Source organism: Patiria miniata, unplaced genomic scaffold (genome assembly GCF_015706575.1).
Source record: "Patiria miniata isolate m_02_andy unplaced genomic scaffold, ASM1570657v1 HiC_scaffold_17, whole genome shotgun sequence".
Lineage (NCBI taxonomy): Eukaryota > Metazoa > Echinodermata > Asteroidea > Valvatida > Asterinidae > Patiria > Patiria miniata.
In genome coordinates this window covers 3,982,972-3,996,256 of record NW_024037055.1, presented here as the reverse complement: position 1 = coordinate 3,996,256, position 13,285 = coordinate 3,982,972, and the positions used below count along the sequence as shown (strand labels likewise).

The following is a 13,285-nucleotide window of genomic DNA, read 5'->3' as shown; positions in this document are numbered from 1 at the left end:
CCGGGTCAAAATATGACACTTTCCGACGGGGTAAAAATGACGATTCCCTGGATTTCGTCCTGGTCACATTTTGACCCGGAAAGTGTCATTTTGACCCGCAAAAGCATTTGCTTCATTGTTTTTTCATACAAATGCAAGTAAATGCTTAAACATAGATAATAAAAGCAAATGATAATTTTTATACATCCGACCCAATGACTCCAAATTCGAAATGATGTTTAACAGATTATCTTTTGCTAAACAAAAGTGGTTTAAGTGATCAGAAATTGCCTCAGATCGTACCAGAGAGCGTCTAGAATCCAAAAACGTCGTTATAGCGTTTGCGTTACTGCTGATCAAGGTATGTCCCCCCCCCCACTTTCAAGAAGCGATTGACAAGAAAATTCCGCTGTATTATTTGTACATGTACATTAATATTGCTAGTAAATTACAAGGAAGCACAATTTTCATGTGTAGACCTTCCCCACAGCCGTGTCCCGACTTTGGTCCATGAAACGAGATTAAAGATTGAAACAAGCACACATTAGGCCAAAAAAAAAATAAGTCGGTCTCTGGTCAGCGCGCGCGTCGATTTTAATCATGCGCGTCGATTTTTTTTTTTTTAAATGTTCCGCGGTAGCTCCAACAGCGCCCTCTATTTCCGCACCTCCTCATTTTTTTTTTACCAAAGACCACCAAGGAAAGGGAAATTGCACCAAGGCAAATGATCGAAAGCACCAAGGCAAATTATGGAGGACACCAAAGTGCATGAGGACACCAAAAAAGCAAAATAGTACCCCACCTTGTCTGTACAATCCAAGCTTGAAGAAAAAAGAAAAAAAGCAAAAAAAAAAAAAAAAAGCCGCGTGGCCGCGTCAATTCCGGAACTCTGGTCTGACCAGAGACCGAATATTTTTTTTTTGGCCTTACCTACGTACTGCTAGATTGTCTGCTAGGCCTATATATAATCGCGTTACCACTGTTATCAGTAGGCCTATGAACCCACTTATTCAAGTGCTTGTATGTCGAGCGAATAATTCAAAAGATATTTATTTTATCACAAGCTCATGTTACATGTAAGCTATTTCAGGAAAACCACGATTATAATAAATGAGGTATGCGTATTTGAAATGCTTCACTGTGTGTACACATTCATAATAAAACTACTTCATGTATGCGTTTATTTCCAAACTACATTCCAAACATTACTCAAATACTGAAAAGACATGAATGCTACATAACGGTTTGAAACGGCACGACAAAAATCACCAAAAAAATATAACAAATTCTCAACTTGAATATGTTGGTTACCTAAAATCGCCAACAATTCTGCACAGAACTTGTGAACACTAAAGTACATCCTGATTAAGAGAGGTATTCAAGGCGAAATATTACTGTTGCTGAAAGACAATTATCTGTTGATTGCAAGTTAAGATTACAGCCGGCTGGGGCCAAGTTAATGTGGTGCTCTCTTCAGCAACTTCAATAGGGAGTCATGGTTCGAAGCAGTGGTTTCTTTCCCATCTTCTTGGGAGCAGTTCAGACAGGAGATGCTGAATTTTGGTCACTGTTCCATGGTCTCCTCCAACAGCGCTTGCACTAAATCCTCATTAGACAGTTTCTTGCCCAGCATATCTGTAGGAAAATAAAACCAAAATGGCTCATGTGCTCTCTTAATTTAAGCCCTGGCTCCACCAGAATGGACCCTGAAATCAAGACTAATTGTATGTTGCTGGTCAAGACTGCATTCTTGTTACAGTCACTTGCCCTCGACTCTCCGATTGAAGCTCAACTATAACACTGACAAAAACCACATTGACCAGTTCTGTATTCCACCTGTGCTGGCACTCTTCATCAAAGTTTGATAATTTTCCTTTAAAAAAAAGCAACTCTTAATATGCTTGCAAAATGTTAGAAGGAACAAACAAAATGAAAGAGTTGTGGTTCGGAAGTACATACAAAACTTATGTTCTTCTTATTTTTGAATGAAAATTTGCAGATTGAAGATCTGCCCCATAGACTGAATGCATTTATCTGCTGTCGTCGTTCTGAAATGAATAATCATCAAAATCTTGATGTGCAGGTTTAAAACATTCGAGATTATACCTACTCTGTACTAATGTAGCCGGTTCCCTGCCCCCGCCATGGGCCAGCATGTCCCAGCGGTACCTCTCCCCGGTATCCCGACTCAGGGGATCGGCCTCGAAGCACTGGTGCCAGACGCTGGATGCTACGGCGCGCGACAGCAGATACGAGTAGTACTTGGCACCGTAGCCTACCAGGTGACCAAAACGCAAATGCCAGGCCTGGGGGGAAAAAAAATTGGCGACAACAAAGAGTTTTATTTTACAGTGCTGTGGTCTTGTGGTCTAAATCAAACATCAAACTCAAGGTTAGGCCAAAAAAAAGTCGGTCTCTGGTCAGCACGCGCGTTGATTTTAATCATGCGCGTCAACCTTTTTTGCCTTCAAATTTACCACGGAAGCTACAACAGCATTCTTAAACAGAAAGTAGCAATGGCTGTATGATGGACTGTTTATATTCAAAACCAGAAAAGTGCTTTGAAATCTACGGAGGTACTCTTAAGGATGTGAGAAGACAAGGGCTAATAATGATGGCCGCAGTTGGTTTTTGACTCACTGTTCCCGGGACGTGCTTGATGCATGAATACTGGTTCTGAATCTCGCTCAACAACTCCATGGTGGGCTGTGTATAAAAGGAAATATGAACGTTAACTCTACCTCCCCATACATTCTTAAAATAGGCTCACATGTTTCCAAGGTGTTTTGAGACACACATTAAAATAAAGCTTATTTCATCATCTTTCATTTTCCGTTCAATTTTTGAGGGGTTAATTAATGACATTTGGGAGAAAATTCCATCCCAAAATGACCACCCCTAAAAGCAGTCCTGAAGCCCACCATTTTGTAAAAAGACGACGCCCCATTATAAAATGGAGCCATTTCAGGGCCTAATTTCATCCAAATTTTACAGAAGTACGGGCTTGCAGTTCTCTGCATGGCTTCCATTATTCTTTTTTACAAATCCTCAAGTTCATGGCCCTCAAAAATGCTCTAATATTGGATAATTTGAGGGCATGCAAATCGTGCTTTGGCCAGCGTAGGCAATTTTGGGCCTATTTACTGGCCTGCACACCTTACATGCCTAAAATCCTGCTAAATCCTCTAAAACCTTGCAAAGCACAAAATACACTGGGTATCAGTTTAATAGAACAAACATACAGCACATGAAAAAATAGCTGGTAACCCTATTTTGTCTATTAAACTGCAACAAATTTCTTTGCGTAACGCGCAGCGCAAAAAAAAATGGCCCATGTCTTGGCCTTGTGGGTTACATTTCTGGTCATGTTTTGAAGGCCCATAATAATTCATATAAAATATGCTCTATTTTTAGTATTGCCCCAGGGTAGGGATATATATCCAACCTTTTTTAACGGCTCTTCCCCGTGGAACATTTGGTCTAGGATGGAATAGAAGACTTGGGTCTGCATCTCGAAGGCAGAAAACTGCTTCTTGGAGGCACAGAGGCGGGCTATCAGCTCTTCAGGAAGGGTCTGTGGGATGGAACACAGATATTGTTGAATCGAGGGTCATTGATATTTTTTAAAAATGGAGCACTTTGAAGCCAATGGCTTTAAAGTCGCTGGCCTAGGCTTCGAGGATTATTAACCCTCCGAGCAGCCCGACGGTAATTATATAGTCCACATTTTCCAAATATGGGCATATTTTTTTTCAATGGGCCAATTAGGCCAAGCTTCCATGTAATCCTCACCCCTACTATACACCACAAGCCTGTAGACTCCCATTGGCCAGACCCAGGCCACTCCGGAGTAAGGCGTGTTGAAAGACAGAAGCCAAGATGGCGCCTAGTGCCTTTGTGCAGTAATTGGAGATCTTAGTGGCCAACCCCTAAGTGCCGCCGATCTCTTTGTGTCAACCCCTCGTGCCGCCCAGAGCCCAGACAGGTTGTAAACAACCCCTGGCCATGTGAATGACCTATATCTTGTGCATGTACAGGCATGGCAGGGTTATTGACCTATAAACACATGTGGTGATAAAATTCTCCACGTGGTTCCATGGTGTGATTTTTTTTGATAAGCTGCTCCGAGGGTTAAGCCACTTACTTGAGCAAAGACTCAGGTATCTGGTGTGCTGATCTTTCCAAACAGATAAAATACTTAAAAAGTTTGTTACGAATTAGATTCGAGGTGAATTTTTTCCCAAAGGGTTTTTTTACCTGATCTGTTTTGTGATGCCTTGCAAACTGTTTCAAGACCCTGTAGTCGTTGGCAAAGTATTCCATCAATATGGAAGGCACTTCGGCAAAATCAGTGGCGCACCGCGTCCCTGTCACGTGCTGGTAGCGGGTTCTGGCAAGCATGGCTGGACAAAAATACATGGACCATAACAATCACAGTCACCAGCGCCCTATAGGATAGGACCGTGGAAATTAGTGACGGCGCTTGGGGCAATAAATCATTATTACCTCAGCTGATTGAGCTCATGAACATTTCTTGAAGCTGGTACGAAAATGCATGGTGCATTGAACCAAAAATGCACGGTTTATGAAGTAGCCATGCAATGGTTTGATTAATGAATGCCGCTTGACCTACATGTACAATCCTCCAATCAAATGACAAGAATTTATTCGGGTGTTATATAAAAACATATTTAACCACATGACAATTCAGATCACAAGATTGATTATATTGCGCACTTGCATGATACTTACAGTGCATTGCATGGCCAAACTCATGGAAAAGATTCTCCATCATCTACATGTGGCAAGGAAAAAAAGGAAACATTCAGGAAATGGATGCCATTAAAAAGTGCACAAGCCTCTAAATAGACCCTTTCATAAAATTGGTCACTGCTCAGTCAACCGTGAATGTAATGACATGATCAGGGTGTCATTTTAAAGAGGAGATTCAACCCTCACAGGGGATATCTCCCTTTGATTCACATGTGCCCTACTTCTGTTCCACTTAGCAATAATATCTCGGTTTCGGTTTTTTTTATCCACCCTGTATTCAAATTGCAAATTTTATCTCTCTCAATAATTCACAAAATGTCCATACCCCATGACTCAGTATAGAAGGAGCTCCTGGTCTCGGTGGACTGCAAAAGAAATTGAAAATCATGAATATGTCGAGGATTATTAAAAAGTCATGAACAGGTAAAGATAAAGAAGTTACAGTTGACGACAAAAATGTGTGAAATGTTTGAAACTGTTGCTTTGTTCTTACACATGAGGCAAAGCATTTGTCTTGCAGAGAAAACACCAGGTTTTGTGGTTTATGTTCTGATTAATGTACATTCGAGAAAAGTATGCATTTGGTGCTGTGTATTTTCAAATAATTTAGTGTTCAATTATTCTCACTTGGACTGGATCAAATATTTGAATACAGTCGAATCTCGTTAGTACAAACTCTGTTAATACAAAATTCTGGTTATAACAAACATAAAGCCTTGGTCCCGACTGTGCATTTATGTACACAATGAATGGGACTGATGTTCCTCTTAATACAAAACTCTGATATAACAAACAATTTGGCTAGGTCTGAACGAGTTTGTATTAACGAGACTCGACTGTAATCGAAATGCAGTGATCAAGTTTCACATGCGCCATGCCTAAACTGGCCACCAATCAGGATTTGTGTACGTCTGCGTTTGACGCAAGAACTTCTTAAAATAATATAAACATCATCTTGTAGGTATTGGAACATTTTTCTCGACGTTGTGGAATGGCTGTTATAAACTGATTTTAGAGAAGAAATTTGAGCCAATATTTCTCATGGAAGTTCTCAAATCATGCTGATCCTGTTCCAAGACTGTTTTTTTATTCCCCTGTTTTGCAGCCAGTCCCGTGACAAACACTGTAAAGTTGCCGCGGCAGTGGAGGTCTCTATCCACAAAATGAATATCTTGACAATATTGGCAGCGCTACCCAGGAAATTCCGAGCATACCTCACGTGTATGCAAAATCCTGCCTTACCCCATGGTGGATTTTGAGGGATCCATTTTAGCTCAAGGAGAGATCTACCTGAAACTGCAGACCAGAACCACGTGAGGGAGCTGGTAGGAACCGTCGTCTAGTCTCCTGCCTCCCCGTATGGTAAAATGACAGTCCTGCTGGGGTTTGCCAGACCGCTCAAACAGGTCGCAGTAGATGTAGCCCAGAACCCCTTCGGTTTCATGGGTCACGGCCTTATGATGAAGAAAGAGAATTGTAAGACATCAATCACAACATGACTTCTGGTATTCAGTCTGGCTAATTGTGATTAAAAAAAATAAGGCTCAATCATATACTTGGCACATAAGTCAACAAGAATATGCAAATTTCTGATGTCAAGGCAAGATCAGCAAATTTTAACTCCAGCAAATTTTCCCCCGGAATGTCTAGCGATGTCTAATTTACTTTGCGGTCACACTTGTTGCGTGGAGTATAAACCAGTGTTAGAAGAACAAGACTTTTGGAAAATTAATGAATAATTTTGTTTTCAGTTCAGTTCAGGATGGGCAGGCTTTGAATTCTTGAATTATTGTACCTCTAACAACTTTTATTATTATAAATGCGGGCAACACTGATCAACATTGGTAAAAACTGCACGCAAAATGAGGGACAACAAAGAGAAAGGGAGTACAATGTACCAGTTTCAAGACGTCTGGTGCCCAGAGTTCTCCCCTTTCCGCTTCCACATTCTCCAGTGTCACTCCATACAGGTTGCTGAAGATTAGACTGAGCCCCTCCATGCAAGCCCCAACCGAGAAGTAAGGGGCATACTCTGCGCTGGTGATGTTGTATCTGAAACCAAGGGATAACGGGTTTTAACATTCCCCAAAGGTCTGTATCAATGACGTTATCTTAAGACGATCAGATTCAAATTATGATCCCTCCAAAAAGTGTGGACTTTTTTTGGGGGGGGGGGGTGTTTATATACTCCCTTCTTTCTATCTTCAAAACATGCTATCTGTAATATATTGCAATATCATGAGAATTATTGTTTTTGTAGACAAAACTTGCTACAACATAGACCATACCTTTTATTCCTTGCTGCTCCAATGTAATAAGATGGATCCCAGGCAAAAATATTCTGATGAACAAAAACAAAGACAGGCGAAACAAAACCTTCAAAATGTACTTTTGGTGTAGATTAACAGAATGAAAAATATGGAATAAAAACAAGTACCGGTAATAACAACATGGTATGGACTCAAGAAATGATCAGTGATAAATGATTTGGCACGGCCTGTGATCGCGCATCAGTACATATACTTCTATAATAAGTCAACTTAACTTACAGGATTGTGCGGGTTGCACTCTTTCTTTGTTTCTTTCATGAGCTCAATTTCCTTTGTCACTCTGAAATAAAGAAAACAAGGAGGTTGTTTCAAAACTTGGGAGGAGTTTGCAAGATTGAGGTTACATCCTAGCAAAAATATCCAGGGAGGTCTATTTCCACAAAAACCTCTTTTTTTTTAAAAATGTTTTATAATTCTCACCTGTCAAATAATCTGTCGCCCGTCATTGTCAGAAACTCCATGACATTTTCCGGCGTCTGGGCCATAGTGCCGCGCAGCGCTCGCTGGGCGTAGGAGGAAAAGCCAACCAGCTTGGCTAGTTTGTGACGAGAGTCCAGCAGGCGATCCAGGAGTTGTGATTGGTTCGGGTTTGGGAAGAGGAAAATTTTGTAGGCCGCCTCACGGACCTGCGAAACAACGTCGACGCAATGAAATCAACTCATCGGTCGCACATGTAGTGATGTATTGTGAATAGTTGCCACAGCATGAAGTAACAAATCATGTGCACAAAGTTCATAGACAAGCCGTCACTGTGTGGTGCGGTTAAATCGTCATATTTGTCAACTTTGTGGTTGCACTCAACAAACTGATTCAACAAACTCTGCAAGCTCAAGACATAATCATACAAATCACTAGATGTTACTCACGTATAGGTCTCGTTCAAATGATGTCATTTCCTACAGATCATCCACGTGCATCGGCATTTTGAGCGTCAACTTGCATAATGCGCATCGGCAGCATCGTATTTCGAACAGATTTCGAGCAACAAGAGTGCGTGTTTGGAACATTTTCAACACTGCGCAATGCAAACTTGATTGCGTAAAACACACAGTTGCAGTTCTCCTACAGAGATGGCCGTCATTGAACGAGCCCTATTATTAGTTACGTTTCACTCCTAAGCTAGGAGCGGTTACCGACCGCACCGTAAAATGGGACAATGCCACGGTGATCGATACAGAACCTGACAAAACAACTAGATGGCTCAGCGAGGCCATATGGTTCAGTAAGAAATCTTACCAGGTCGCTGGGGTTATCAGCATACAGGGAACCGACCGTCACGTTGTCCCCATCAACGGCAAAGGAGTGCTGAATGTGCTGCGGCAGACGTTTCTTCTCAATGGCGTTGGCTGTCTGCGTGCCCTGCACAAACTGGCTTCCCAAGATGTGAATCTCTTCATTCAGTCTTACGAACTCTTGTCTCTGGCAATACAAGGTGCACATAGGATCATTTACTTTATGTGTTTTGTTTTGTTATGTGAAGCAATTGCTCAAAATCTTAAGAACCGTGCCCAACAACTACACTGCAACTTGTTGAAGTTTCAGCTCAGTAGATACCGGTACTATCCGCTCCGTTCAAAAGTACCCCCTCACCGGCAAAGAAAGCACAGTTGGCGGTGACCGACCGACGCCATCTTGCCTGACTCCAATTTTGCCGTGACGCGCGGCCGTACCATGTACCACTGCATGCACATAGTACAAATCCCCTGGTGTACGTGCGTCACGAACAAGAAACGTTACGCGTCAACCAACTAAATGTCCCGCCCACGATACGTCGTTGCTAGGTAAAAGGGCGCCCTCTTTCGTTGGCGCACGGAGTCCATACACATCAAGAAAACAATATTTGGGTGGGGTCTCGTAACTGGGTTCACTTTGCTAACGCACGTAAAACTGTGCCAATGTGGGCACATTTTCTTAAAACACCTTCTTCAATGATTGTTTTCTTCCGAAGGATACCATTTTTGACAGAATAATTTCTGTTTTCTCTTTGAGCAAGGATCTCCTCCTTATATCACTGGGTATATTTTTGGGTAATTGCAAAAAAGTGCCATCTTACTGTTCACGTGCAAAGTTTTTCAGACAATTCGGATAACTTTTACCTTGGCTTTCTCTAAGTGTATCCCGCTCTGCTCAAAGTCAAACATGAACAGCCTGGCAACAATCTGGGACTCCTCATCCATTGCAGAGAAGATGGCGGGATCATCCAGCAGACGCTGAAGGGACTCCTTCAAGTCTATGTTTGTGTTCAGCCTGGCCACAAAACATGAACAGATAAAAACCATGATGTTAGTTTGTGAAATCTTATTGGTCGAGAAATGACGCTTCAGAAGTTCAAGGTGATTTTCTGGCCGGTCATCAGCAGTTACTTGTATACATTGTATTACATTGTATTACATTGTATTACATTGTATTACATTGTATCACATTGTATTACATTGTATTACATTGTATTACATTGTATTACATTGTATTACATTGTATTACATTGTATCCAATTCCTGAAGAATCCATAATTATGGCATGCATGTTGTAGGCTGCTCTGTACTGAGACTTACTGTTCTACCATTGCACTGATATTGATGCAAGCATCTTCGGCAGCCTTTGCAAACCTCCGGTCTGGATGGGCAACTCGCACAAAATCAGCCTGAAAGTAAATATCACAATGGTTCATATGAGGAACAAAACAATTGGACTAAATATGAATTATGGGGCTGGATTTAAAATCAGGATGTACAGCTGTTTGTGTCAATACGTATTTGGCACAGCGCCCTCACTTGTTGGGGACGTAAACCCTACACCCTGTCAGACGCAACGCAGTGCATCAGGTGGAAAAGTCTGGTGCACTTTGATGCATTCAGCTACCAACACCAGTGCATAAACGACCGCTTCTGAGATAATGAGAGCTAGTCCCATTGAACAATGCCTTACTTGTATCCTGCTGCGTTCGGGGACCACAGACTCTTGAGGCAGTTTGGCCTTGAGACTTTTGGCCTGATGGATCTTGCTACACTGGGCAGGCTTGTCACTTAGATAAGTGTTGGAATGGTTTCTAGCCAAAAATACCGTTCTGTATGGGACTAGCTCTCATTGTCTCAGACGCGGCTGTTTTATGCACTGGTGTTGGTAGCTGAATGCATCAAAGTGCACCAGGCTTTCCCACCTGATGCTCTGTGTTGGCTCTGGCAGGGTTAGAGTTAAGATGCCATATGTTGCGGACCATGTGAATCAAGATGAGTTCAGAATAAGAAAGCCTACCAGGTCAGCAACTCTGCACAGGGCATCAGACAGCTTATCAAATAGGACTACAATGTCTGCACTGGTGGGGGAACGGATGGCTTCTTGGACGAGCTCTTCTGCCTCTTGGACTGACGCCCTCTGGGCCTCAGCAAAACCCTCCGGGCTGGTCAGCTCTTGCATTCCAAACAGACCCTGGAACGACAAAGATTGACACGCACAATATGATTCCAAACATCATTGTTCTAAAGTAATACATTTGTAGTTATCTATATTTCAAATTAAATGATAGGACTTTTTTTTTTAGTGGATGTGCCATCATGTCAACTGACACCCCTACCCCTATCCAAAAATATATCAACTGACAAAAAAATATGGGGCCTCTTTAGTAGTTGAATGCATGGTTTCAATAGTGCTTTTACACAGTACGCGGCTATAATCAAAGACTGAGCTAAATCTGCTCCATCTAGTGAGTACTGCAACTTTAGGAACAATTTGAGACAAATAATCATTTTTAAGAGAGTAATTGAAGAGTTCATTAGCAAAAGCCAATAAACGCCAATTTTATGAAAATGGATAAAATCCAACCACCAAATAAATATTTTTTTCCTGAACGTTTTTATATTTTTTTAAAATAAAAATTGTCAAGAGTTCTCAGGATATGATGTGATGGACAGTCCACATTTGTGCATAAATAATGTGCTTTTTTTGTTTTAAAGCAGATTTTTTCAAAAGGTGAAAAATGGAAATACCTGTTTTTGCAAAGGAACTTTTCAATTTAACCTCTGAATGACCTAATATTAACGATCCACAACAACGCCATTGGTGCATTTTAACCAAGGCTTTCCCCTTTTCTCTAAAGGAAATTTGGAGTCAATCCCTAACTGATCTATGACCCTTGGAAAGATTCTGAATCAATTCCCCCAACAAAATTGAAGTCCAAAGAAACAAGGTAAATCTTAGCTAGGTTGGTGCATGCATGTATGATGCATATAAGTGATTCTAACCACATTTCGTCCACTTGCTTCCAGTCGCCTTTTTGGTCTCGTGTTGAATGCCGACGCCAATGGCGACCAAGTGGTCACGCTCCGAGACCGATGCTCAGGAAAGGTTTCAAGTCTACTGCCAACTTTACTCTTTCTCAGCAGACTGTTCTTGAGGAGCCGCACCCAAGATTGCTGCTGGCGGCACAACCTGCAGGCAAACATGTTGGCCTTTTGCTGACGGAACCTCAACTCTGGGTGAAAAAAGGAAAAACAAGTGTTTTTCTTTTTAGGTTAGCCTGTTTTCATGGGGTCATTTTTCTGCTTCATTGGAAAATACACGTAGCACAAATGGAATTTACATGTACCTTTAGAAACTTTGGGCATCCACACAATGACATGTCAAAACAGGTAAATGATTTGAAAAAGGCAGCACATTCTGATTAGCCTATAAATTATATGCTAATCAGAAAGTGCGGTAATCCTTATCTTTAGGACACCTCTATTTTTACGAGTTCTGTTCAAAACTGACTTTTGCAGGTGACTGTCCAGTACCGAAGTGACTTTTGCAGGCTAAAGCAGTCTTTTTTCCTCAGATAAACTCATGTTAGTTGTCATTTTGAAAGCACTTTCAAAGAAAATGTGACTTTTCTGCCTTTTTTTGCAGTTTGCCATCTTGCTTTTTAAATATATTTTCTGTTTGTCATCGTCGTCTTTAACCCCTCATAAATCAAAGCCCTGCCCTCTTTTTACAAAATTAAACCTGCTGATATTAAAGAAGGTGTCATTGCCAACTGTTCAAATGTGTCAAGAAACATCAGAATGTCACTTCTGAGTGTCATTTAGTCAGCTGTTTTGGTGAGTCTAAACCTTATAGGAACGGGGTCCTAAAAGTAAGATTACCGAAAGTGCTTCCTTTTTTCAGACGTCTAATTTTCGTGAAATTTCATGTTGAAAATTTGATACGTAAATGTGTTCAAACGAATCTGGAAATTTCACGAAAAGTAGACATCTGAAAAAGGCAGCACCTTCTGATAAGCCTATAAAGAAGGCGAGTATGCTTCTAAAGCAAAAATACACTACAAACTAAGCCTAAATGTGAAAATCAAAATTTGACAAATTTAACTTTGAGTTCGACATGTTAATTAATGTTATCATGGTTATGAAGTGTGGTTTTTATTTAGGCAGTGGATATTTTGCCGGAGACGGCAAACCTTCAGTAAACGTTAGTTTGCCGGATATGCACTGAACATGCGCAGTTACTGTTTTTTTGTACTGAAACATTTTCCGGTGACAAATTTTAGTCTGGCTCCATGCCAATATTATCGTTGTATTTTTGTATTAACAAGATGGGAATCAGACCATTTTATAATTTCGGACTTTATTTCCCTTTAAAAAAAAATCCTCCAGAGCCACAAATCTGAAAAAGAAAAAGTAATACTCTGCAATAAAATGTTTGCGACATATTAAAATAATAAAAGAAGAATATTCTTATTTATTTGGGGATTGGAAAAAAACCTTAAAATTGTGGCGGGGGTCAGGATTCGAACTCGGGACATCCCACTCACTAGAGCTATTGCTTAACCACTGCACCGATTGTGCTATACAACTTTGGTGGGAATTCAATACATGTTATAATTCAGCCCTATCTTAAAGAGTACAGCGCCCTCTGTTGATATGGATTGCCGCCGGCAAACCTTTAGTAAACGTTAGTTTGCCGGCGTTACCTCCGGCAAAATATACACTACCAATTTAAGTTTTTTATTTACGGAAGTAGTAGGGTAAATCATTGGCCACGTTTATGGGGCTAGGCCCTACACTACACGATCGCCTGTATCGTTAAATTTAAGCATGGAGGAAGGAACACAAACGGCTCCAAAATTACTGTAGATCACTGATGATGAGGCCTGGATGTGGTAATGCCGCGGACAAGAAAAATCACTTGGGCGCCGCCATTATGGATGAGACCGATTGAGGGCGCAATTTGTT

The 13,285-nt window shown here is 41.1% G+C and overlaps 1 protein-coding gene across 1 annotated transcript; it reads right to left on the bottom strand.

The window, feature by feature from the left end:
- Positions 1-1,011: 1,011 nt before the first annotated feature.
- Positions 1,012-13,247, bottom strand: LOC119723521 (mitochondrial intermediate peptidase-like). Its single transcript, XM_038194226.1, has 18 exons — positions 13,182-13,247; positions 11,321-11,550; positions 10,335-10,508; positions 9,635-9,723; positions 9,179-9,329; positions 8,319-8,501; positions 7,503-7,708; positions 7,302-7,362; positions 7,041-7,093; positions 6,651-6,804; positions 6,043-6,206; positions 5,078-5,117; positions 4,732-4,774; positions 4,237-4,382; positions 3,425-3,553; positions 2,620-2,685; positions 2,090-2,285; positions 1,012-1,614 (listed from the first exon to the last, which is right to left on the bottom strand). Exons 2-18 carry the CDS (start codon positions 11,519-11,521, stop codon positions 1,544-1,546), a joined length of 2,127 nt encoding a protein of 708 aa, XP_038050154.1. The 5' UTR covers positions 11,522-11,550; positions 13,182-13,247; the 3' UTR covers positions 1,012-1,543.
- Between the last annotated feature and the right edge of the window lie 38 nt (positions 13,248-13,285).